Source organism: Chiloscyllium plagiosum, chromosome 1 (assembly GCF_004010195.1).
Source record: "Chiloscyllium plagiosum isolate BGI_BamShark_2017 chromosome 1, ASM401019v2, whole genome shotgun sequence".
Taxonomy (NCBI): domain Eukaryota; kingdom Metazoa; phylum Chordata; class Chondrichthyes; order Orectolobiformes; family Hemiscylliidae; genus Chiloscyllium; species Chiloscyllium plagiosum.
The window spans coordinates 100,202,921-100,230,910 of NC_057710.1; the positions used below are offsets into that span (position 1 = coordinate 100,202,921).

A 27,990-nucleotide genomic window follows, 5' to 3' on the forward strand; every position below is an offset into this window, starting at 1 on the left:
CTCACCTTAACGTCCTTCCACCTATCGCATTCCCAATGCCCCTCCCCCAAGTCCCTCCTCCCTACCTTTTATCTTGGCCTGCTTGGCACACCTTCCTCATTCCTGAAGAAGGGCTTATGCCCGAAACGTCAATTCTCCTGCTCCTTGGATGCTGTCTGACCTGCTGCGCTTTTCCAGCAACACATTTTTCAGCTCATTATAAAAACTGTATGACTGGTTTGAATCACTTATGTGCGATAAAATTAACTTCTAACTTGAAGTGTTGATATTGCAGACATCTCATTGCATCTGTTGTCCTTGAAGCTCTGTTTGATGGATAATGCATATTCACGTGTAAAGATGGAACTACCTGTTTTTTTTTAAACTTAATCTTGTAATTATGCCTATCCATTCTTTACTATCCTATTATTCTCATATACAGGCTTTATGTCAAGCAGTTGTGACACAGGATATCTTGGAGACTATGTCACTTGTTTTCAGTGGGGCAGATGTCATGTGTGCAACGGGAGAACCTACTTACTGTACCCCTTACTTATTGGCACAGAAAGCTGGCCAACGGTTACAAATGGAGTTCCTGTTCCATAACAAACTCTCAGGTAAAACTTTTATTTATGGCCTGCAACCAAAATGGTGTGAACTTTGAGAGTTAACATATTTTTTACAGTCAGATGTGAAGTTGATTTTGTGAATTCATGGGTCCCTGATTTACAAATGTCCAACTTCCAAATGCTTGTACTTATAGACACAGTCCCATACAGGGGTGTAATTTTAAAGACCTGGCATAAGGACAATTCTGTATTTACGGATAGCTGCTTTAGCTTGTCCTGCATTGTGTTCCAAATTGCTCACAAATTGACTTGCAAGTGGAGTCCAGGATGGAACCCTTTGCAACCCGGAGACTGCCTGTGTTTGGTTAGCACCAGAATTCCTTACGAATTAATTAAGCAACTTTGAACACATTTGACTATTTATAAGATGTAGGTAGATGAAGCCTGCTGTTTCTTCAAACAGATGTTATAAAATTTGCAGAAATTGAAGTTTACATGAAGTTATTTCATCCTTTTGAAAGAGAAAGATAGTCATTTGTAGACCTACCAAACAAATAAGGGTTGAAGTTTGACTCCCAAAAATGGGTGGGTCACAGCTGGTCAGAGGTGCAAAGCAAATATATTGGAAGCAGAAACCAATAAATCTTGAACCTGCCTACCTCTAGTTCAAATGGAAGCAGGACAAGGATGGCCAGCCAACTTATTTATGGGAAACTGGTTCATCTCATTCATTTTAATTGTCATTCTGGTTGTAACACTGGATGGTTGGGTTATCTGTGCCTGGAAAACTCAACAGCTTGAAAACAAAAATCATGAAGCAAGTGCCTTTCCAGTAAATGCTAAATGCTGCAAAAGCTAGAACTCTGAAATAAAAAAAAACAGAAAATGTTGGAGAAACTCATGTCCAGCAGCATCTGTGGAGAGAGAAACTAAGTTAATGTTTTGAGTCCATTGTGACTCTTCTTCAGACCATGTTTCCAGGAACAAGGGGTGCTTCCCTCAAACTTAAATAAACTCACTATAATTCTCTGTTGGTTTCTGTTTCCACCCCAGCCATATTTTGCTTTCTTGCAATCATACACTGTACCCTCACCTCCAGTGCGATTGGGAGACATTGGCAATGACCTTGTGTAGCAGGTCTCTAGGCTGTCAATTGGGCTGTTTTTCAGACTTGTGTCCTGTGTGCTGGAGAATTGATTGCTTTTGTTAGTGTGTGAAGCACTGAGGACAAAGTGAATTCCTTTGTATAAAATTGATCCTGATCACTGGAGAGCCTTCAGCTTCTGATAGTGACTTTTAAAAAAAAATTGACATGTTTCCTTCAGGCATCTTTTCATCTTTCACTATATGTGATAACAATAGCCAATAATCTATGCAACTATGGTGCTTAACAGTAAGCACATAGAACATAGAACAATACAGCACAGAACAGGCCCTTTGGCCCACGATGTTGTGCCGAACATTTGTCCTAGCTTAAACACCTATCCATGTACCTATCCAATTACTGCTTAAAGGTCACCAATGATTCTGACTCTGCCACTCCCACAGGCAGCGCATTCCATGCCCCCACCACTCTCTGGGTAAAGAACCTACCCATGACATCCCCCCCATACCTTCCACCCTTCACCTTAAATTTATGTCCCCTTGTAACACTCTGTTACACTTGCTGTTTTAGAACTACTAAATGCAAGCCATCATGTTTATACTTAGAAAACGCACCCTTTCAGAATATGCTGGTTTCCCATGCCTACAATTGTGTGCCTGTTAAGAGAATATGACTAAGATTGGGGTGAGGAGCTTCACTCTGCCAACCATTGTTTTCTTGTGTAAAAGTAAACCCTATGGACTTAGGGAGGTTTGATCACTCAAAACATAAAGTTTCACTGTCAGGATGGAAACATTTGCATATAACTTGTTCAAACTTAGAAGTGGGTAAAATGTTTGAATTTAACACACTTACAAATACTAGCTGTGAGTTAATACAAGTCATGAGTTTGATTCCGTTGCTGAGTACAAGACCAATAATGATGTGCTCCTGCTTTATATGTCACAAAGATTTAATAAAGATTAAAAATGCATTACATTTAGAAGCACATTTTATGAGAACACGTTCCTTATTTAAGTCCATTCTGAACATTGTTTATTTGTTGTTTATCCATAGTCCTTCCAAAGATTGATGAACTGTCTAAAGCTGGCATCCTTTCTAATAACTCACAGTCCAGCTTTTTGTGTGGTTTCCTCTACAAGGCCATGAACACTACAAAAACTGTAACTGAGAAAAGATTGAAGGAAGGTAGGTTATGCTTTGTTATGTGAAGGCATCTACATTTCAGCATTCGCTCAGTTGTTTAATACTGGGACAGAGTGAGCTACCAATAACTGTACATCAGGATGCTGACACCAACATTGGTTTGAAAAGTCAAATGACCTGTACACGTGCTATAATTTTGGTATTCCTTAAACAAATGAAATGTTTATATTATGATTCAATTGTGTCAAAATGAAATTTCGCCCTCTGACACTAATCCTGAATCATTGTACTCAGATTCAAGTTACGGTAAAATAAAACTGAAAGATTTAGGTGGCTGAATCTCCCCTCTTCCTCTTTGCACTTCGCAGTTGTAACGGCATCATTGGTATACTGTGCTTCATTATCCCATTTTCCCTGTGTGTTTGTACAGTGAGCCAACAGATATTGATTAATTGAATGAAGATGAGTGCAAATGGACTCAGTAGTTTTATAGAAGGCAAGCCATGGTATAGTTTGTCCTGGAATGGCAGATTAGAATGTATGGAAATTAACATTCACCAAAGCATTGTGCAGAGGACACTGTCAGAGGCTCTTTCTGATGACCTGTTGATGTTGCAAAATCACCTCGTTTAAATGCAAATCAGGGTAACCAATGAAATGTTTAATAACCACCATCTTTTGATCTCAAACACAGTGAAAAATGAACTTTTCGGGCTGGCTTCTCACTCGTAGATCCTGCCTCCACTAACCCAACCCAGCCCAAGCGGCCCCTGAATTTGCAGTTTTAATTATGGGATGACCGTGTTCCCTGGGAGGCAGGGAGACCAATGGAACACCAAGTGTAGGTGCAGTGGGCTGTGTGGCCTCCTGCTGTGCCATAACACTTCTGTGATTCTGAGAGCAGTAGCTGTCGCTGGGTGCAGTGTTAGCTTGTGGGTAAGATCTGGCTCATTATTCCAACAGTTTATTAAAGTTTTAAAAGTAAAATGAAATATCAAACTTCCCTGCAGTTCCCATACCATCTCACCTCACCCTAACACCCTCTTCATGCCTATCCATTTCAGCCTGTGCAACCTCATGTCCTCAACCACACTTATAACCAATCATATCTTCCATCCCAACATAGGCCAGGCTGTCCACCCCAGAACCCCTCGTTCGACCCATGTCAACCTATGCCCTCAACACACATCTGTGGCCCTTTCTAGCACATATGCTAATATAGTACTAGCCCATGCCAAGTTTAAACCAAAGTTCCAAGTGTCCGTTGCAGATATTGCTTTCCAAAAAAGGATTTTAAAAACTGACTGAATGACAGGAAAGTGAGTAATGGTCAGTATTACTCTCAAAATACTATTTAAAGTTCTAGGGAGATAGGAGTGGAGAATGGAACTGGCTGGATGGCTCTTTTGGGAGCTGGAACAGGCACAATGGAACAATGCCCTCCTGTTCTATAAATTTGATTTTAGGATTTTTTCAAGCTGGGGAAGATTTGCAATGGAATTTCTCTGAGAAGATTACTTGGGACCTTTGCTTCTTGTGATATATGGTAATAATTTGAACCTTAGTGTACAGAGCACAATTTCAAAATTTGCAGATGGCAAATATATTTGAAACCATTGCAAACTGAAAGGAGAACTTCAGATAAGTGGATGGAGTGGGTGGATAGGTAGTAGATGAAGATCAATGCTAAGTGTAAGGTAATATATTTTGGTAGAGGGAACATTAGAGAGACAGTATCATATAAAGGGTACAGGGAAGTGCATGTGCAGTTGAACCTTGGATTTTATTTTGTAATGGTTACAGGACAGGTTGAGAAAGCAATTTGTAAACATAAATTAACCAAGGCACACAAAATAAAGTAGCAAGGAGGTTACATTGAATGTGAATACATCTGTAGTTCAGCCTGAAGTAGAGCATCGTATCCATTTCTGGGTGTCAAACTTTTGAAAGGTTACAAATATACAAGAGACAGCACAGGAGAGATTTATGAGAGTGATTCCAGAAATGAAGGATTGTGGAAACTGGGATTGTTCTTGGAGAAGAACAAGCTAAGAGGTGATCAGATTGAAGAATTCAAAATTCTGAGATTCTGGAGGGAGAAATCAGCCTTTTCCATTTGTGAAAAGATTACAAATGAGTGGGTGTAGTTTTAAAAATGATTAGTAACAGCAGCGAAAGTGATGTGATCAAAAACCTTTCTTCCACAAAGCAAGTGGTTAGGGTTTGGAATTCACTGGCAGAAAGTCTGAGGGAGGTAGGTTTCACGGAGATATTGAGAGAATTAGATGATTCCTTTTCAAATAACAATGTGTAGGATTGCCAAGGGAAGGCAGGAGAATAGCAGTAATCATTTGGAATACTCATTTGGAGAAGGTGCTGACATAATGGACTGAGTGTCGTTCTACCTAGCAACAGTTCTTTAATTCTGTGAAGGCAGTCTCACTGATAAAAACTCTTGCACTACATTTACATTTCTTCAGTTGCATAATCCCTTGTAACAACAAATGTTTCATTCAAACATATAATCCCTTATAAAAACATTGAACTTCACAGTGCCATTTCAAGAGTCACTATTCACATGAAGTCAATCGATGAAATCACAGGTATCCTATGATAATAATGGAAGATTATGAAATTGATCTTATAGTTCTGAACCAACAAAAACATGAAAAAACAAGCTTTTTTTTAAACACTCTAGATGTTGTATCTCAAAAATTTATACAGCAAGAGTTTTAAATGCCTTGACAACTACTTTTGACAGTTACTCTTCACCCTTTTGATAGTCTCAGTAAGCTTCATAGTTTCAATTAGTCCATCCACATTTATTCATATTGATAACTATCTTTAACCATCCTGAAAGATCCCGAACCACATTACCTCTGTAAATGGTACTCTTCTATTCAAAGAAACCTGTAACATACCCATAGCTGTTCCTACCAAGTATGGGGACGGCAAACATGAGGGGACACAACTTTAAAGTGAGGGGAGATAGGTATAAAACAGATGTCAGAGGTAGTTTCTTTACTCAGAGAGTAGTAAGGGTATGGAATGCTTTGCCTGCAACGGTAGTAGATTCACCAAGTTTAAGTGCATTTAAGTCGTCATTGGACAGGCATATGGACGTACATGGAATAGTGTAGGTGGGATGGGCTTCAGATTAGTATGACAGGGCGGTGCAACATCGAGGGCCGAAGGGCCTGTACTGTGCTGTAATGGTCTATGTTAATACAGTGCTTTCCCCATTATTGTCCCTCTGAAAATGATAGGCTCAGGTTCATGCTCGGGGTGGGACTTCTGATCTTCAGTCTAGTTTACTATCTTCACAGTGACTGGCAGGGTCCCCAGCATTACAGTAATCCCTGTCTCAACCTATTTTTCTTTCCCCCTTTGTGTGAATAATTCAGTGAGTATAGGCAGTGAGTAGCTGCGTAAGATGTTACAGCTATTGTCTCTGATATACGCCAAAATAGTTTGTTTTGGGTTGCAGTCATAGGAGTACAGTTTTGCTTCAATGTTCCTGCGTTAGGGTGCAGATACCAACCAATTCTAGGCTCCTGATCGTTATCCAGGTACCTCTGTCAAAAGTGAACCTATGTGAACTTCTAGTGAGATCATGATTGTGCTGGTTTCACACTACATATTTAATCACTACATATACAGGGCACTGGAGGGATACCTAGACGTGAAAAACTTTGCCTCCTTCCAATGTTTCCTTTTCCTCCACTCCACAAGAAAGGGATTAGCAAGGTTAGATCGCATGGAATACAGGGAGAACTAGCCATTTGGACATAGAACTGGCTCAAAGTTAGAAGACAGAGGGTGGTGGTGGAGGGTTGTTTTTCAGACTGGAGGCCTGTGATCAGTGGAGTGCCACAAGGATCGGTGCTGGGCCCTCTACATTTGTCATTTACATAAATGATTTGGATGCGAGCATAAGAGGTACAGTTAGTAAGTTTGCAGATGACACCAAAATTGATGGTGTAGTGGATAGCGAAGAGGGTTACCTCAGATTACAACAGGATCTGGACCAGATGGGCCAATGGGCTGAGAAGTGGCAGATGGAGTTTAATTCCGCAGAGGGTGGTACGTGTATGGAATGAGCTGCCAGAGGATGTGGTGGAGGCTGGTACAATTGCAACATTTAAGAGGCATTTGGTTGGGTATATGAATAAGAAGGGTTTGGATGGATATGGGCCAGGTGCTGGCAGGTGGGACTAGGTTGGGTTGGATATCTGGTCAGCATGGACAGGTTGGACCGAAGGGTCTGTTTCCATGCTGTACATTTCTATGACTCTATAATTAACACCTTTCAAGAAGAAGAATAAATTACTGGAAAAAAATGCTGGTAGAAAATACATTATTCAGTTATTGATCTAATCCATGTATTGCTTGTCACTTTTAGTCAAATAAGATTTGTAAACTGTTGTCGTCATTATCACTGATGAGGGGATGTAGTGACAGTGAAAGCTGGATCGTTATTCGTTGTGGATCTACTTCAGATTCCTTTTAGTCCATATTTCCTTCTATAATTCTTATGTATTTTAGAAATGTAGGCTCATATCGTATCTCTTCAAATTGTTTCCATGGCAACAAATAAATTTCAAAGAGAATGATTGGTTTGTTCTCCAGGACACGATTAGGATCTGCACTTAGAACATATCACTGCGAATCCCCTGTTCGTCATCACCTGGATGTTTTTTCATTGATGTTGAATCATTTTTAGGAAGGCAAGGCCTTTTTCTTTTGCAAGAAGTCGTTCATTGAATACAGTTTAGTTTAAGATTGGTTTCCTAATGCCCTCTTATTAGATTTATCCAAATACTCAAACTTCTATCGCAATGTAATGATGAATTGTACAATGCTGCTGGTTGCTGTGTATATTTCATGATATTCCCTTTTTTTCCCTCTGTCTCAAATGTTATACAATATCCTTTGTCATCTAAGATCCACTTTCCCAGTCCTATTCCCCCTTCAAAAAAGGCTGGAATGAAATAATTTATCAATGTAATAGTCTCATTCATGATGTTGTCTATTTCATCAGCTTAATGTAACGATAGATTATGCTGTTCATAAAGGTTGTAGCATAGGGATCTAAATAATGCAATATCTGCTATCATGATGCTTTCTACCCCAGGAGTGGGAGCGGATAAACTACCTTTTTTTTTCAAAATTGCCACATCCTTCATGCTACTTCTGTTGCTTTTGCACAAGGAATGTTCTGGAATCGTGGCCCTTCTTAACAACTTATTTTGTCACTTGTCAGCACTGGTAAGATGCAGATCTATTTTGATATGAGTATCCCTTGAAGATGTTTGGAGTGATCCAGTAGTGTAGAAGTTCAAGGCTGTCTATCAACTTCACAGCCAAAGGCAAAGCAGCCACTGTCATGAATCATGCCTGAAATGTCAGGCTGAAGAAAATGGCACAACTTTGTCACTGCATTCCTAATGCAGGGAAATTGCAAGAACAAATCTTTTCCGACATGCCGTAGTATCAGTGCTCAATGTAAAGACAAAACAACTTGAGCAAGAGGAGGTGCAATTTGCTTCTTGTGTAAGTGACCTGCCTCTCTTTTATTCCACTTTTCCTTATTTGCTTTTGTAGGAAAGGCAAAAAGAGAGAAAAGCACATCTCATGTCATCCCCACGGTCCAGATTTAGATGGCAGCCACAGAAACCATAGCCATCAGCAATGCGACAAAACATGCAACAATGAACATCAAATAAATATGCAAAGAGCTTTTTTTGAAAAGTGAAAATGAAAAAGTCAAAATGCATGAAGAAAAGCCATAACATATTTTTAAGTTCTCAAAGAGAAAGACTTTCAGTTGCTGCATCTGTGACCTGCACCCAGTGCTTACACTTTCCAATCTACATAACTTGGCCCTCTTAAAGGGACAAAACACATCAATAAATTTTCTCGATAGTATAACCACTCTCACCCTTATGAAACAGTTTACTCTGAGCATTGACAGAGAGATTTGCTAAACTTAAATACTGTTCTGTCATGAGCTCTTTGTTTGTTAATATTAACTGGGAAGCAAAATCTATCAAAGGTTGCTTTAAGAATACAGCAAAAATGAGGTTTTTGTGCCTGTATAAGGCTGACTTCTCACTGCCATACAAATTCTTAGTAGGGTGGATAATGGATTAGAAAGTAATATATTCTTTAAAGTTGCACATGGGCAAGTTTCTATTTAATGTCAAGAGCATCAAATGTTTTTACTGCACCTGCTCCTACTCAAGTTGTTTTGCTCTTTGACCAAGCACTGCTCATAACACGATTTATCCCTGCTTCAGCTCATCGGGTGAATCCCTTTGCTTTTGTTACCTTTAGACTTTATAAGTCTGAAGCATTTATAGCTAAATTTTTAAGATTCTATCCTCTGTGATCATCAGAAACTCTATTAATACTATTACCCTAATTTACATCAAGCCTACTGAAGAACCAGGTGTGTGCTCAGTAACCAACATTGGTATTTGCTTACGCAATGCCTTGATTTTTAAAACTACCGTATTTATTTTCATAAATCTCCTTGATCTTGTTCTTCCTGTTTCTGGAATTGTTTTACAAACTTTCAAGTTACCTGTACTCCACTTCTGATCTTTTGAATGTTTTAGCTTTCCAGTCATAGGTGGCCACCCCTACAGTTGTCTAGTCATTGAGCTTTGGAAGTCCTTTGTAAAACTTTGTAACTCTCTGTTTATTTTTCTGTCATTTATGACTGTCCTTAGAAATATACCTTTTGTACCAATGTTTTTATTCATCTTTCTGACTGAACTCTATTGTATGGACATGCAGTCTCACAATATCGTATGAACTGTTGCTCAGGATGAAGGTTGCTCTCACCATTCTCTTAAAATTAAGGAAACTACAAGGGCCTGCCTGGTCTGGTATAGTAGAGGTGATCTACTACTTTCTGTATCTAGAAGATTCATAGAGTCATGCAGCATGGAAACAGGCCTTTTGGTCCAATCAGTCCATGCTGATCATAAATCTAAACTAAACTTGTCCCACCTGCCTGCTCCTAACCCATATTCCTCCAACCCTTTCCTATTCACGTACTTATCCAAATGGTCTTTTAAATGTTGTAATTGTACCCACATCCACCACTTCCTCTGGAAGTTCATTCCACATGTGAACTACCCTCTGTGTAAAACAAAAGTCCCTCATGTCATTTTTAAAATCTCTCTCTCCCCTCTTAGAGTTAACAAAATGAAGTTTATTGTTTGTTAACAACCAGCTACAAGTTACATTGATGTGACAGGCATTTGTAGTGGAGACTTTAGGAAAGATCTTAGGCCTCACTCCTTTGAATTCTATTCTGTTTTACCCACAATTCCGCATGACATCATCATGGTATGTGGTGCTTAATGTTTTCAAGCCCATATGCAACAATCCCTTCATGTGGTTTAGTATGAAATGTTCTAGCTGTTGAGAAAGTTGACAAGTTCCTTATAAAACTGTCATCGATATCTTGTGTAGCTGACTGCCGTGAGGTTTTACAGGAGGTGCTAATGTTCCTGCTGCCACTCAGTGCTGCAATTAAAGGGAATTCATCTTTCTTTGTCACAGTTGACCAGAACATTCTAACAGGTGTCTTACAATGTTCCTGCTGCTTTCAATGATACTAGCTTCCACTCTGATTTTATCTATAGGCCATAATCTTCTTTCTGACAGTATGGAATGTAATTTCACAAACTGTATCCTTTTATGACATTCCCAAATTTTATGGAAAAATTCAGCTGTTTCCTTTCAGTCAGTGACATTGAATGGCATTGTAATGTTTCAAGTGTGATTTAGAACATAGATTCGTTCTACCTCATCTATTATCTCCATTTTGTTTCAAGAAAGCCAAGAGGCATTGTTGGTGCATATTGTGTCACATATTCGACAATCAAACTGCCGCCATTTAAACCTTGGACATGAATTTCACCTTTTGATAGTTCGATGTATAAATACTTGGGAATGTTATGTTTTGTTTTTTTTTGGATTGTAGGTGTTGCTGGCAAAACCAGCATTTAATGCCTGTAGTTACTTGCTTTTGAGAAGTTTTTGGTGAGCTACCTTCTTTAACTGTTGTGGTCTCTATATTGAAGGTACTTACAATACTGTTTGGGAAAGTGGGTGGAGGTGGAAAGTGCATTATTTCCAGGATTTTAATGCAGTTTTGATGTGAATGATGTTGTAGTTCAAAATCAGGAAGGAAATATAAAGATAATGGTTTCTCTTGCACCAACTACCTCGGTCCTTTAATGTGGCAGAGATTGTTTAAGTGTTACTATCAAAGAAGGTTTGGTGAGTTACTGCTGTTTGCCTTGTAGATGGTACGCACTGCTGCCATTGTCCACTAATATTAGAGTAAGTGATTATTTAAGTGTTTTTAGAGCTGTTCTCATTCACGTAAGTGAAGAGTATCCCATCTGTCCTGACTCGTGCATTGCAAATGGTGCACAGGTTTTGGGGAGTGAGGAGTTGATTTAGTCACAATAGAATACCTGCTGTAGATGGCACAGTAGTTTTATGACTAATTCAGTTGTGTATCTAGTCAATGGTAACTCCAAGAATCTTGAGGGGAAGTAGTTAGATGATCTCATGTTGGAAATGGTCATTGTCCGGTACTTCCATGGCATGAATGTGACTTTCAGTAACAGCACTGTGTACTATGTACCAGATGCAACACAGTACTCACCGTGACTTCATTGACAGTAACTTCCAAATATATGACCTCTACCACCGAGGGGTACAAGACCAGAGGATGCATGGAACCTCCACCACCTACAAGTTCCTATTCAAACTAAATACCGTCTTGACTTAGAACTGAAAACTGAAAGAACTGCGGATGCTGTGAATTTGAAACAAAATTAGAAATTGCTGCAAAAGCTCAATAGGTCTAGCAGCATCTGTGAAGAGAAGCCAGATTTCTGCATCTTATTTCCACTGTAGCCCTGCCACTTAGAATGGTGGAATGTAAGTACTTTGGCTGCCATTGAAGCAGGGCAGTCAGTGTATGGCATGTGATAGAGCTGCCTAAGGCCTCTGTTGCAACACTCAGTATTGGCACAGCTCCCGAGGGAGACGTAATTCCTTTACAAAATTACACCAAGGCCAGCAACACAATTTTAGTCAATGGACCTGGCACACCTCATCAGAGTCAAGAGTGTGGTGCTGGAACAACACAGCAGGTCAGCCAGCATCCGAGAAGCAGGAGAGTCAATGTTTTGGGTGACAGCCCTTCATCAGGAATGTTGATTTTCCTGCTCCTCGGATGCTGCCTGACCTGCTGTGCTTTTTCAGCACCACACTCTCAACTCTAATCTCTAGCATCTGCAGTCCTCACTTACACCTCATCAGAGATACACCCAGTGGAGAGGGAAAGGAAATTCATGGGGTGTTACTGGTTTTACACAGAATGTCTAGGCAATTGAATAGAAAGGTTCTTGTGAAACGTAGATTCATTTTACAAAGTAGTTTGTTTTCTTTGCATTTTTTGTTTATGGTCACAGGTTCAGTTCATTGCTAGAAAGAAATTAATAATGTATGAGAGATGCTTTCTGACCTAATGTATAAATGCTCAGAAATATGCCAAACAGATCTGTAGGTGAGGTCAAATGGGGACTTTCTAGTCAGTCATTATGATGAAGTCCTGAAAGGTGAGTGCAGAGAACAAAAGGTCAACTCTCTTTCAGAGGTCCAGTTTCAACCTGTAAGAAAAATAAGTTGATAAACTTGCTGAGACAGGTAGTTTATGGTGATAACAGCCTAGCTAATAAACAAGGACAGAAAGGTGATCCTATTAATAGCAAGTCAAGTTCACCTTAGGCTACAGTTACACTGCCACTTGTAGGTTAAAGCACAAAATCACTTTGCATTAATGTGAAATATTATATATTAGTTCCACTCTTGCTCTAAAATGCATTTAGTTGAATGCTGTTGGATGATTTAGAAAAAATTCTTTTATAAATCCAGATTTATTATGTGGGGTGCAACTTCAGTCTATCATGAAACAAGTGTGTCGGTGCTCAGATAGCAGATGCTACTACTATCTGTCCCAACATTATTTATGAGCATGCATGCTGTCTACCATAGGAACGTTTAATTTCTATACATTGATCCTTAGATTGAGTATTTATTGAAGCAATTTAACACAGCAGAAAAGGACAAATTTAGGCAGCGATCATCTGTAACTGTCATCCCCATGCATTTTTCTAATAGTTTATGTTTAATGCAAAATTTTACAGACAATGTTCTGGCAGTGTGAAGCTTCTATTTGTCAGAATAACAATGTTCTCTGCTTAACTGATAAAGAACTAATGAGCAATGACGCTGTGGTCTGGATTTTGAGGTAGAAATAATGGTGAGGTTAACAGTGCTCATTGTTCAATTAGCACGTTAATAGCAACACATATAGTGACTACATGCAATTAATGCTAAACATTAAACTCTAAGAGTAGGGATGTTATGCTTCCGTTATATAGGGCATTGGTGAGACCATGTCTGGAGTACTGTAGGCATTAGTCTCCTTGTTTCAGGAAAGGTGAACATTCATTGTAAATGGTTCAGAGAAGGTTTACCAGACGAATACATGAAATGGATGAGCTGTCTAATGAGGAAAGGTTCTGTTATGAGAAATGCAGATTTGTATCTGCTGGAGTTTGGAAAAGTAAGAGACAGCTTGATTGAGAAATTTTAGGTCAAGAAAGATCTTGGTAACCAGACAAATTGTACCTTGCATAAGTACATCAGGGAAATAGAACACAATGTAGAATATAGTGTTACAGCTACAGAGAAGATGCAGAGAAAGATTAACTCTAATCTGTGAGTGATCTGTTCCTAAGTTTGATAATGGTGTGGGAGAAACTGCTCTTAAATCTGTCAGTACGTGTTTTCAAACTTTTGTATCTTCTGCCCTATGAAAGAGGATGGAAGGGAGTATAACTGAGGTGAGAGGGGTCTTTAATTCTGTTGGCTGCTTTCCCAAGGCAGTGGGAAATGTAGACAGAGCCAATAGAAGGAAAGCTAGTTTTTTGATGGACTGGGTTCCATTCACAACTCTGTAATTTCTTACGGTCTTGGGCAGAGCAGTTGCCATACCATGCCGTGTTGCATCCGGATGGGATACTTTCTGTGGTGCATCTATAAAAATTGGTAAGAATCATTTTGGACATGCTGAATTTTCTTAGCCTTCTGAGGAAGTAGAGGTATTGGTGCTTTCTTGACTTTAGCTTTGACCTGGATGGACCAGGACAGACTGTTGGTGATATTTACTCCCAGCACTTTGAAGCTCTTGACCGCCTCCACCTCAGCACCGTTGATACAGACAGGGGCATGTCCTCCACTTTCTCATAAATTGATGATCAACCCCTTTGTTTTGTTATCATTGAGGGAGAGATTTTTGTCTTTACACCATGCCACTAAGCTGTCTATTTTTTTCCTGTACTCTGTTGTTTGAGATCCAACTCATTATGTTGGCAGCACCAGATTTGTAAATGGCGTTAGTGCTAAATTTGGTCATACAGTCATGAAACTATAATGAGTACATTATAGAGTATGCAGCCTTTTTTGATTGGATACATGCAGAAAAGTTACTTCTTTTTGTAGAAGAATCTAGAACTCGTGGGACACTATTTTAACCTAGGGTCACCAACTGGGGGAGGTGAAGGCCTAATGGCATTATCAGTACACTGTTAATCCAGAAGACCCATGTGATTATCTGGGTACTTGAGTTTGAATCCTGCCAAGGCAGATGGTGGAATTTGAATTCAATAAATTTCTGGAATTAAGAGTCTCATGGTGACTATGAATCCATTGCTGATTGTCGGGAAAACCCATCTGGTTCATTAATGCCCTTCAGAGAATGAAATCTACCATCTGGCCTGCATGTGACTCCAGACACATAGCAATGTGGCCAATTAGGGATGGGAAAAAAATGCTGCCCCAACCAGAGACACCCACATCCTGTGACTGATTGAAAAAAAATTAAGATAGATGGAAACATTTTTCTCAGACGATCTTGAGTCTTTTTAACTTTTTTTTTCCCAAAGGATGGATAGATCCTTGTATGCTATTAAGAGGGAAGTAGATTGTAGCTTGGTAAGCAAAGTGGTGAAAGATCATTGGGGTTAGCAGAATGTAGAATAACCAGATCGATCTGGAGCTTACTGAATAGCAGAACAGGGCTGAGTGACCTGCTCCTAATTCATAATTTTTTTATGTAAATCAGAATGTCTGCTGTCAGAAATGCTCTGCTGTTCCAGACGTTCACACTGATATCCCGTCTGTAGACTTGTTAATAAACTGCATGAAATGATGTGACATACCTGTACTTAGTTGTGCTGCACCCACTGAATACAGCACACACAAATTAGGATGCCTCTATTTCACTGTAAGTACAATTTTAATGTGTAGAATCTCATTCCTTCAGATTTTAATTACTGTTGGAGAATTTCTGTCCCTCACAATCTTGCCTTTCTTCTACTGTCTTGATTTAACGTCTGTATTTATTTTGACATTGAACGACATATTGAAATTGATCCCTTTTGGTTTAGTCTCTGAATTATGCTTTCATGCATCTTCAATCTGATTAAGTACATACACATTTGCGTATATGGTTCACACATCAATCCCCGATCTCACAAAGGAGATACAGGAAGAACAAAGTGCTATAACTTCCAGTACAAAATCCCATGGATAGTAGATAGGATAGTAGTTGGAATGAATAGCTGCCACTGCTTGTTATATGGAAGTCAATCTATTTGGCACTCTAACATGCATACTTATCTAAAGTTTATAACGAAAAGTATAGGTGATGGTGGAGAGTCAACTGTTGTAGAACAAATGTTGGAGATGTTTTGACTCGACTTTAGATCAGAAACTTAATCTTTTTTTTTAATTTCTTTCTTACATATGGTTGTAGCATGTTTGTTTTTTTTTTGCTTTGCTCTTTTCAATTAAGTATTTGGTACTACTTAAACATAATCAACATTTTGGCACCATGCAGTGAAAATTTACATGCAAAGCAAGTTATAGGTACCTCACGGCATTTAATATTGTACTCTGAAGAGCATCAATAAAACTGCGGACTAAAATTTCTTGCACTAACTACTCTCAGCAGGTTTCAGACTTGAACTTCTATACAATACAGGTAACAGCCGTTTTCTACCAGCAGAAAGAAATATTTGTATACAATGTATGGTATATAATCGCTAATAATCCATGGTTTGCATTCATCAAGGTATCCCAAAGCAAATATTAGTGTGTAGGAAGTAAAGGTTTATAATTGGGTTAATGTTGGGGAGTTTATTACACTCCATTCAATCAGATGATGTTATTCGGTCTTGATGAAAAAACAAAGTCTCGGTAAGATGCTGATGACCGATATATCGTCCCTGCCTCATGATAGTCTTATTTATAATGTCTAACTGGCTAAGGTAACTTGTAATTGTTGTCTTCATGCAATAAACTGCACCTTATTAAGCTAAATGCCTCCTTGTTAGGACTGACTGGTGGCTCATCCTATACCAGTGTTAACTAAATAGACTTTTAGATCCAGTATCATAAGCAGGATTCATTCGAAGGCTCTTAAGCTTTTGATTAGAACTGGAGATTAATGGTTTAAACTGCAATTTTGACGGTAAGATTTATTAAAACTATTGCCACAGTCTTTTATTTGGAAAGTTGTGGAAAGAGCACACATTATCTGAGAGGTCATGAAAGGCAGGAAATCATTCAAAAAAGTGGGAAACCTGCACCTGTGCAGCAGAAAGAAGGACAACCACAATTTTACTTAACAAGGGTGGGAAATCGCTAATTCTGCCACAAATATTTGGCTGGAGTCGTAGTAAACTGTACAGAAACTACAGCATTGTAATTTAGCTAAATTTAAGAGTTAAAATAATGCAGCATTGCTATAATTTAGAATTAGATAATTAGAAGAACATAATAAATGTTGTTCTAATGAACACTCAAAATAATCTTAGAAATTGAACAAAAGTAACAGCATTGAATTACTACAATATCAAAAGTTTCAAAAGTAGAAATGCAGCAGTATTTAGGCACTGTAGAATTTTAAACTATGAAACGGAGCTTGGAAATCAGAATTCATAAGAGACAGAATTGTTGGAAGCATTGAAGAGTTTTTGACAGATCTGTTACAACAAGAAGTCATTTTGACTTTGAACAAATCTAATAACAAACCAATAACATACCCAGACAAATCCTGAGAGGGGAAGGAGAGCCCTAGTCTCAGAATAGTAATTGGATCTCTACTCTTGATAAGGCACAAACACTTTGATCTACTGTTTGTATTGGTTTCTGTATTGAAATAGCAGATACTAAATATCAGTGTCACCGCTGTGGAATAGAAAAACTCTTCACAGTCACAGACAGTTCCAGCTTTGGCAAAAGAATGCTACATTTCTAAGTCATTTTCAGAAGATATCCACATCAAACCCCTCACCCAATTTGAATCCTGGCCCTTGCATGGGAAGACTGGAACCACTGCTGTCTGTGTCAGTATGACCCTCTGAGATTTTCATGGACAGCAGTGTTAATGTGAGGATTACAGTGGAATGAGAAGTGTGACTTATTCTGTAGATGGGAGAGGGAGTCACAGGAGTGGTTCCAGTCTTCTCTTCTCTCTCTCTCTCTCTCTCTCTCTCTCTCTCACTCACACTCACACACACACTTTTTACTGCAGCGTTTTATCAAGTTCCAACTTTGCCCTGTACAGGACAATGTTAGAGAAATTATCTAGGGAAGTAGGGTTGCACTCCTAGGAAAGTGCGGTGAGAGAGAGAGAGGGCGGGCAGGCGGTCAGTCATTTAGAGACGGTGCCTGGGCTCCCATCGATATCCTGGAGTGTTCTCGGCAGCATTTCAATGAGCTGAGTTTGTTTATAATCATTGGAAACAAAAGGCGCGATCAGTGTTGGAAACATCTCTTTGATGAAATGTTTCTTTCAGGACCTCGAGATCTCCTTCGGATAATCCAATTTTCGGATAGTGGAGGTTTCTCGTATTCCTCAGCTCCATGGGTCTGACTGTAGTAACAATCTCAAGACACTTTGACTGAAATATAAACCTCTATGAAAATACAGATGGAAGTGTAGCAGGAAGGTAATGTCTGTGATCAGTCTTCAGATTTTTATGAGCTTGTGTTTCTTGTCTGCAGATTTCCAAAAGCGATGGTGCACCTTAGAAGGTGGGTTTCTCAGTTATTATGAAAGTGACAAATCAGCCACACCAAATGGGAGGATTGATATCAACGAAGTGGTCTGTTTAGGAGTGGCCAAGTCTGATTTTACATGGGGCGCTGGGTGAGTAAAAGACTTGAAGTCCAATCCCTGTGTTAAATCCTGGGGAATTAGACTAAGTAGAATTAATTCCTGGAAACTCAATTCTGTTTGACCTGATACTTTAAGGAAAAGTTTTATCAATTGCATGGCAGGGATTCTTATTGTGATTTGTGACTTTTCATCTAATCAATTAAAGGTCTCTTTTATTTCATCTCAGCAAATTTTGGACAGTGGAGCCACAGTTTATTTTTAAAAATTTTGTACAAAGTAACTTCTGCCTGACAGTTAGCAATCAATTAGAGTGAACATATTTTGTTTCTAACTTCTAATTGTGAACGCAGCATTTTCACTGTGTGACCTGGCTTCTCAAGGATAATTTTGGAGTATTTCTTAAGCTAAGAATATCTTGAGTCATGGTTATGTTCATTGTTATGGAGCCACCCTAGGACTTACTGATGTGACCTGCCAGGGAATGCCAGCAACTCGAAATCTCTACACACAGATTAAGTGAAATTCTTGTTTGTAAATTAAAAAAAACATTCCATGTAAACATAAGCTAACATGGAGAAAAGGCCTTGTTAATTAAAAAAAGGTTTATGTGCTTTAAATTGTCAGTCAATGTGGATGTTGTAATTTGTTAACCAAGTGCATGCATGTGATTACTTAGGGCATTTTTGTTAGCATCCTATTGGGAACTGAAATCATCCAACAATAACACCGTTTCTGTAGTATAGTGGTCATCAAGTTCGCCTCATGTGTGAAAGATCCCCGGTTCAGAAACAGCCCCGTCCCCTTGTTGCGAGTTCATTTCTGTAATGTAGCCTAACACCTGAAAGGTCCCCAGTTTAAAACTGGACAAAAACAGCCTTGCTCCCAATGGCAGTCTTTGGGTGGCACAGTGGCTCAGTGGTTAGCATTGCTGCCTCACAGCACCAGGGATCCAGGTCCGATTCCAGCCTCAGGCGACTGTCTGTGTGGAGTTCGCACATTCTCCCAGTGTCTGCGTGGGTTCCCTCCAGTTCCTGTGGTTTACTCCCAAAGTCCAAAGATGTGCAGGTCAGATGAATTGGCCATGCTAAATTGCCCATAGCGTTAAGTGCATTAGTCAGAGGGAATTGGGTCTGGGTGGGTTACTGTTCGGACGGTTGTTGGCCTAAATGGCCTGTTTCCACACTCTAGGGTATCTGTAGGGAATCTCATAACCAGTACTTGGAGTAAGCCAACTGCTCTTGTTTTGTGATCGGAAAATCATGTATGTTATACTCCATTGAGGCAATTTTGGTATGTGCCGCCTTTAATGGGCCTTCAGGTTGGGAGATAGCAAATGTTACCCACAATTTAGGAAGGGAGTGAGAGGAAACAAGACCTGTCAGCCTTACATCAGCTTTAAAGAAAACACCTAGATAATAAAATATGATTACGCATGGCATGGCATGAATGGGAAATCATACTGGATGAACTTGTTCGAATTTTTTGAGGATGTTACTAACAATATTGATAAAGGTGAGTCAAAGGAAATAGCATACCTAGATTTTTCAGAAAGGTTTTAATTAAGTCCCCCAGAAGAGAGGCTGGATAGAAACATTAAAGCACATGAGATATGAGCTAATATACTAACATGAATTAGTGATGGATAACAGAAAACACTAAGTCATTCTTTCATTGGCAGTCTGTAAACAGTGGGGTACTCCAAGGATCAGTACTTGAGACCCAGCTATTCGTAATGTATATCAATAATATGGAGTTGGGGACAAAATTAATACAAAACATTTTTGAAAAACTGTAATTAGCCTCAATTAAGCATAAGTGTTTTAGCATCACAGTCACTAATCACTGCAGAGATTCTTTGTTAGATAAGTCATTTTAGTGTGTCTGGCATTAAATAAGACTACTGAGAGCGAATTAATTTCACTTAGAGTGCTTCTAGTTGCTACTCCATCCTTGAGTCAAATCTCAAATTGAGTGCCGATTCCATAAGTGAAAAGGTAATCTACTGGATTAAATTCAGACTGTTCCATTGGAAACCCTGACCGTTGTACCCACTTCATCATGGAAGAGATCCTCCGCAGCTTCCTGGCCATAACAAAGACCCCTCCAGATAAGTTTGAGGGCAGAAGGGCTAATGTGGAATGTCACTTGGAACCATTAGTGAGCAATTGACACCCATTATCCATGATGTTCCCAGGCACTTAGAAGACTGCCCAGCAAACTCTTATCACGATAGCCTATGGCTTCTTGGCTGGAGATGGGACTATTTCTGCTGTTACAGCTTTGATCTCATCCCACCAAAGTTTCTGTCAGCTATGCCATCTTTCCTCCCTCAACTTGTGACACTTAACACAATCTAAGTGTTTCATTAAATTTCTTTGAATTAGAAGATTTGAGAACAGCAACTGGAGAGATTGGGTGTTTGACTTCAGCATGAAGTAGCCTTTATTAAACATTAATGACAATGCCCTTGAAAGGGTCACAAAGAAAATCAGTGATAGGAAGTGGAAATGCCATGTAGACTAGGGACTGGACAAATTATTGATCTGATTTAAATCTGACCTTAGGGTTTTATGAATTGACCACTAAATTGCTTTAAAAACATAGAGTAGGTCGGAAAAATTCTTTAGTTACACGTTTCTCATTAATGTTCTGCAAGGTGGCAAATAAAATTGAATTCTCAGTAATATCTTACATAAAATGAAAATCCAACTCCCTTGGAAGGTGGTAGTTAAATAGGCTGAGGGTGTATCAGTTGTGTGTTTTAAAATGTCTGCAATATGTGAAAAAAGTCAAGTTTGAATGGAAGGTAATTAAGTTTCCCAGAGTAGAGGAAGACATGGAAGATCTGGTAATTCTGTATTCGTCTTGCTGCATTCAACTTTTGAGATAATGTTGTTTGGCAGGAGTATAGTAAGATAATATTGAACACGGTTGAGAAATGCTAACAAAGCAATCTTTATCCAATATTCCACTTCATTTATAACCTTAACAATATTAGCTCAGCAGAAACCATGGGTAGACTTTGTATCTTCAGTGCTGGAGAGCACTGCTGCATCTTTAAATAATCCACCTGAGTTTCACCAGCGTCCTGTCCTCTGAAAATATTAACACAGCAGTGAAGGTGAAAATCTCTTCGAGCTGCTGACAAACGTGATAACATAACCCAAAATGATGAATATTTATAATGCTTCCTCTTTAATTATGGAGAAACCTTAGAAAAACAAATGTTCCTTGCTTTTATGCAACTCCCGAGGATGTTATGATATCAAAGGTGTACAACTGCATTTGATTCTTAATGAAATTAATAGAAACCCGTTCTTTCAAAATCTAATCAATTTTTGAGGGATTAATTCTCCATTGAAAAGCTGCATTATCCCAAGATGATGCCTTTCATTCATATACATTATTTGTGTTTCCTATAGCAGTATATGAGGTTGTTAAGCACTTGTGTCTGTGTCGAGAGTGTGGTGCTGGAAAAGCACAGCTGGTCAGGCAGCATCCGAGAGCAGGGGAAATCAACGTTTCGGGCATAAGCCCTTCAATAGGAATGAGAATTTCTTCTGTATGTCTGTTTTGATTTTGAATTATACATTTCAAGTTCAGCATTGCTCTGTAGACTATCTTGGAAATATTTCACACAACTTTCTTGCTTTCATCTGGAATTCCCGCCCGAAATCCTTATGTATGTCTATCCTAATTTTTCCCCTTTAAGATGCCCATTATGAACTATTGTAGTGATGTGAAATCTACAATCTTGAGTGATCAATAAAAGGCTTTCTTGTGCACAACTCTACAGAGGATGGTAAATGTGAACAAACTACATGGGCCTGACAGACCCAGGCTTCGATTCCACATGGCCTGACATCATAATGACCTAGCTCCTTTGAAACAAGCTTATTAGATATTTTTAGAGTAAAGGTGCAATTGCCTTGACTCAATATCCATTCCAATGTCTTTTTTCTTATGATTAAAGTTTAACCATGGACATTTAACACTTTTACACTACTTTCCCCCACCTACTTCATCCGCTACAAGCCCCTCTCATTTGAGGAATTCATCTCCAATGGATTCTTGCTTCCCTTAGGTGTGTAAGACAAATGAGCTCTCTTGTCCTTTCCTTTCAAGGGCAAACATACTGATGGGGTGGATTGAGCGTTTCTTATAATGGCTGGTCATTGAACTGAAAGTCTCTCTCTAGCATATTCATAATTTGCTGATGGGTTTTTCACACAGTCTGAAGCTGCCAGTTTTATAAATCAATAATTTCTTTATGTTGAAAATTAACATGAGCCAGCTTGGACTTGAAGATCTCTTTCTCTGTGGATATCTTCCTACTAGCTACTAGAAGATATTGCACTTATCTGTTATTCACCTTTGTTGAGGTCAGAAGTGATTATTACATATTTTTCTGCACCAACTATTCAGAGATATTTAAGCAGTCCTTGAACATGTTCAGCAAGACCCAGAAAACATGGAGACGTGGGCTAACATTTGTGCTACACAAAGACCAAGCAGTGACTGTCTCTAACAAGAGAGAACCTGACATTGTCTCTTGACGCTTAAAGGTACTGCCATCATTGAATTCCTCACTATCTACATTACAGGAGTTGCCATTGATCAGAAAATTTTGTGGATCAGCCTTAAGAATACGGTGGTACAAGTACAGGTCAAAGGTTGGGAATTTTGTGATGAGAAACTCTTCTCCATACTCCCCAGAGCCTGATTGTCGTCAACAAGGTACAAGTCAGGAGTGAGATGAAGACCCTTCACTTGGGTGAAAATCCTGGAATTCCCTCCCTAAGATCATTGTGGGTCAACCTACAGCATACATGCACCCCAACAGTTCAGGAAGGCATCTTATCATCACTTTCTCAACTAGTGATAGACAATAAATGCTGACCAGCCAGTGATGCCCATGTTCCACAAGTGAATAAATTAATAAAACCATGTCTCAGAGAATACAGCTCTGACGATACTCAAATTTAGCACCAACTTCAGCAGCCCATTTGATTGTCTTCTCATTGAACACCTGCAACATTCATTCCATCCACACTGATGGACAGTAGCAGGAAGCTGCATCATAGACAAGTTACACTCCAACAAGGCTCCTTAGCACCTTTCAAACCATTGATCTTCACTATCTAGAAGGGCATGGGCAGTAGATATGTAAGAACACCATTACATGCATGTTTCCTCTCAAGTGATACATCATACTGACTTGGAAATATATTGCTGTTCCTTCACTATCACTGATCAAAATGCTGCAAGTATCTCTCTAGCATCACTGCAGTGTATCTACACCACGTGGATTGTAGTAGTTCAAGCGGATAGCTTACCATTATCACCTTTACAGCAATCAAGGATGGGCAACAAAGACTGGGTTAATCAACAATCTTGCACCTTGTGTATAAATAAGAAAAAGTAAGATTTTCCTATACATGAGTCAAGCTCACAATTATGATTTGAAAGAGTTATTGCATACAGTTTGCTGCATCTGTGGAGATCTGGCTCCTGATTAAAGATTGTGGTATTGAATTTATTTAGAAACTCTTAAGATGTCTTCCCTGCTCAATTGAAGATTGCTGTCGAACATCCATAATTCTTGATGTTTTGGATTCTGTTGTCACCTAACTTACGTGGATGTTTTTGAAGTTTCACCTGCTTTTGTTATTGATTGAACTTGCACAAAATTATTTCCTATCATTCCTATCAGTGGTCTGGCTGTATACTGTGGGATCAACTTCTTTATCTAACTCTGACTACAATTGGTATATTCCATAGGCAGGTTCTGTACAATAAATAGACAGCACTGTTGCTTTTCATTGTAGTTTACAGTGACTGAGTTAGTCCTGTCTTTCCTGCCCTTATCCTATCTGTTGGGCCACTGTCATCTTTTAAATGTTATCTTTCTCATTGGCAACCATGCCTATTATGGTTGACTGATATGTTTTCCTGTTGCTAACTGTGTGCTCTGTTGTGAGTGTTTTCCCAAACATTCTTCAGTTACTGCTCAGATTGTAGGTCTGTGCTGAGGTGCGTCACAAAGCCGGTTGCTATCTGTATCACACCAACTTAGAGGTTCACTCTGGAGTTTGTGGTGGTATTGGTGGAGCTACCTGAAATCTTTCATTATCAACAAAGCTAATTAAATCTTTCTAATGTTGTAACCAAGTCCTGTGGAATTCACTCACCTTTGGGCTGGATCAGCACCATGGTTGACATTGGTGGTCTATACTTCAACTCTGATTCTGTGGGTCTGGTCACCATTGTCACCATGTGGTAATGAGCAACCTATTTTGAGCAAACAACAATGGCTCTATTGAGCATAATTTTGCACTGACAATGGTAAAAGAACATCATATCTGGAGGCCTTATGACCCAAACTCCAGTTCTATGTGATTTGGCATCACTGATCTAACACCATTTGCACATGCTCAGCAGCTATGCTTACAATAATGGTATAATTAACTTTATATTATACTTATCATTTTGACTAAGTCTTTAGCCATTTGCCATAATACTTGCCCAGCTGTACCTTCAGTGAACACATAAGAAATTGGAGAGGGAGCCACCTGAAATCTTTCATTATCAACAAAGCTAATTAAATCTTTCTAATGTTGTAACCAAGTCCTGTGAATTGCTACTGGTCATTGTTATGATCCCAGCTAATAGTAATACTGAACAAGTCATATCCCAGATTGAAACCTGGCGAGATAGATTATTAATTTTATTTTTGATTGTTGATTACCATGTTGCTTAGTCATTTAACTGAAGGCTCGAATGTTCTTGGAAATGATGTACATAGCTCACTGTTCCAAATGACTTTCTGACCTATTTTTGTGGGGAAAAAAAACCTTTATTGAAGGAACACATTTATTTTACCTCTGCTTGAAAATCCAAATTCCCAAAGCAGTAATATAGATCGTTGTCATGCTTGATTAGTTTAGCTAGCTGAACTCTTCATCACTCACAAAGGAAAGGACCCTTCCCTTCCGGTCATTACTGCCTCCAGTATAACTCCAGGGAAGAATTACTCGACGAGCAATAATGGTCTTTCTAGTGTTTCTTTCAGATTCTTGCAAGGTTTCTTTCAGCCATTCTGATGCTTGCTGGTGTCCCTTTTAAGTAGAGGCCCTCCATTTTCAGAGTATGTATCATCAGTATTTCTACATCTGTAATTGGTCAGGAAACTTGGAAATAGAACACCAATACAGTGTTGAGTTATTGCAACACAACAAATCCACACAAATGGGTTCCTGAGCTGCTACCAGACACCCCATTGTGAGGAAATCTTTTAAAGAAAACTTTTACCTGTGGTATCCGTGTGAAGAACAGTAACCTTCAATTCTTAAAGTGAAACTGATTACATCCTGATAGTTCTATCTATTTTCACAGACATCCGGTTGCTGTCTCAAGTTCCTGTCCCATTTGTCTTATGCTGCTGCACTCCAATACAAGATGCTTTTATCATTGTCATTTTTAGCTTGTTTTTTATTTTGAAAATTATTGGTTGCTGTTTCTTTTTCTGTTGGTTACGTTTACAAACTGTATGTTGTAGATTATAGAAACAGTATGGAGGAATGAAGTACACATCAGATTTATGTACTAGTTACTTTTGGCAATATACTGGTGGTATTTAAGAAATTGCCTTTAAAGTAGCATTGCAGTACTCAATGCCATTAAAGGCAGCTCCTACCCGTATGATTCATTTCTAGTGCATGGTATTATTAATGATTCCTCTGTGCCTAATTCTAAGAGAGGCAATTAAGGAAATCTCCAAACTTTACATGTACCTTTTTATGCACTGGAATCCATCAAGGTAATAAGCTTCTAATAATGAAGGTCAGTGTTCTTGCGCTTGTTCAAGTCAGCATTATCCTTGGGCCATAATACAGCAAGTACAAGTGACAACCCTGGAAACTTAAGTATTTTTGTAATCAACTAGTGTATTAATTATTGAAAGCTTTGATGAAATATTCAGATATGTTTAATCATTGTATAAATTGCACCAGTTCGTGTCTAAATGTGCATTCAGCAACTTGCACAACAGCATGTTGGCATTAGTCCCAGATCATTCAGCATCTATTTGTCCTAACTGTTAAACCCTGAAATACTTTGGTTATCTGAGCAATGTAACTGGTGGTTGGTAACTACATGTATAGGGGGTATTACATAGGAATTAAATACTAAACCAATGCTATGTGATGTGATCCAAAGCAATAGTTAATTTTCCATTTGTTTTAACTCTATTTTGCATGTGCGCAAGATTATATGTGTACTTAGTATCACACTGCAGCATTTATTTTGTAAATGCAATCCTCGTGGCAGATTGGGCAGGGCAATAAGTGTTTATGCTATGAACACCTACATTTGGCTTTTACATAGTTGAATGTCATGTAAAATATAATTCTGATGAAGTGTACATGTTGGAAATCTGAGGATTCTTCTATAAGTAGGTAGAATAGAAAAACAAAATAATGTTGTACCAAATTTTCAGATATCCAGCACAGTGTCTCAACATGCACAAGCCTTGGCAGCTCACACACATGCTATTATTACCTGGGAAATTTAAAATACCAATTGACTGATTTGCACTATCCAGAAACCTTCTACAAATATTTTCAACACTCTGTTCAGAGAAGAAGACTTGGACTAGTTATGCCCTAATATATATAGTTACCAAGCACTAGTTAAATTGCTTAGATAACCAAGCATCAATGTGGATGTTTAACTTGGAAATATCACAGTTTTGTCTTTCGTGTAACTGATTCACCAGTGTAACTGAAGTGAACACCTCCAATGACCATACTGCCATATCTCTCACTCAGTCAGTCACTCTCAAATTAGGTATCCAAACATCTATTTGGCACTTCCCAATGCAGCCTCACTTTCCAAATCTCTTCCCTCTTTGATTCTGATTGCTCGCTCCTCTTGGAATTGCTACCTTTTGTTCTCCAGATATTGATTACCCCTGCATCAAATCCAGAACCACAAAGAATACCCTGTTTATCAATAAGCTGCACTTAGACTCCCATCAAGTGTCTGCAGTTTGCTCGTCTGGAGTAAAAGTGAGATGGCTTAAATAGTCCAGCAATCATTCGCAAAGAATGTTCTTGCTGGCCTGAACCAATTTCGTTACATCCTGTTTTGGGAACTCTGCCATAAGAAGAAAATTGATGTCATGCAAACACGATTCTTAAAGTTGATACCAGGAATGAGAAGCTTTAATTATGTGCGAATATGAAAGAAACAGGCTTTTTTATTGTTATAAAGCAAATATGAAAATCATAACTCATGAAGGTGTATAATTCATGGTATAAAAGGAAGCAAATCTATTTCCACCAGACAGTGAGTGGTAGACAAAGTAAAATTAACATCAGCAGCAAAGGAATAAAAGGATGAATTGGGTGGATAACTTCCATGTGATGAATGGTTAGGATATATGTTGTCTTATGAAAACCAATTGAAGAAGCAGAATCTATAATAGCTGTTAAGAGGGAGGAGGATTTATATCGTTTTAATATTTTATAAAGCAACATTTTAAAGGGCGTAGATGAAGGACACTGGAATAAGTGGAACTTAACTCCCATTCACTGAGCTGAATGGTCTCCATTAGTGCTGTAAACTTTTCTTGAAAAATCTATCAAAGTTCTGATGTCAAGTGAGTTGTTTAGAAAAATAGGATACATTGGTTGAAAGAAGGAAAAATCAAAAATTGAATTTTCTTACACATTAACTTAGTTTCAAAAACTTTAAGGAAAACTCAGGGAAGAGATTGTTCAATTTTGAAGACAAAGTAGAGTCTTGGAAGTAACCAAAGACTATAAAGATTAAAACTGTTTTTGATGTTGATTATTTACTGAAATACAGATTTACACTGCAAAATCAGATCTTGATGATATAAT

General features: G+C 38.7%; 1 protein-coding gene across 7 annotated transcripts in view; it reads left to right on the forward strand.

The window, feature by feature from the left end:
- Positions 1 to 27,990, forward strand: part of arap2 (ArfGAP with RhoGAP domain, ankyrin repeat and PH domain 2) — a 304,016-nt gene that overhangs the window by 175,890 nt on the left and 100,136 nt on the right. For all 7 annotated transcript variants that reach the window (XM_043693442.1, XM_043693425.1, XM_043693434.1 and 4 more), the window contains 3 exons: positions 422 to 596; positions 2,710 to 2,841; positions 17,971 to 18,115. In XM_043693442.1, coding sequence (XP_043549377.1) covers positions 422 to 596; positions 2,710 to 2,841; positions 17,971 to 18,115 — 452 coding nt within the window. The remainder of the gene's footprint in view (positions 1 to 421; positions 597 to 2,709; positions 2,842 to 17,970; positions 18,116 to 27,990) is intronic.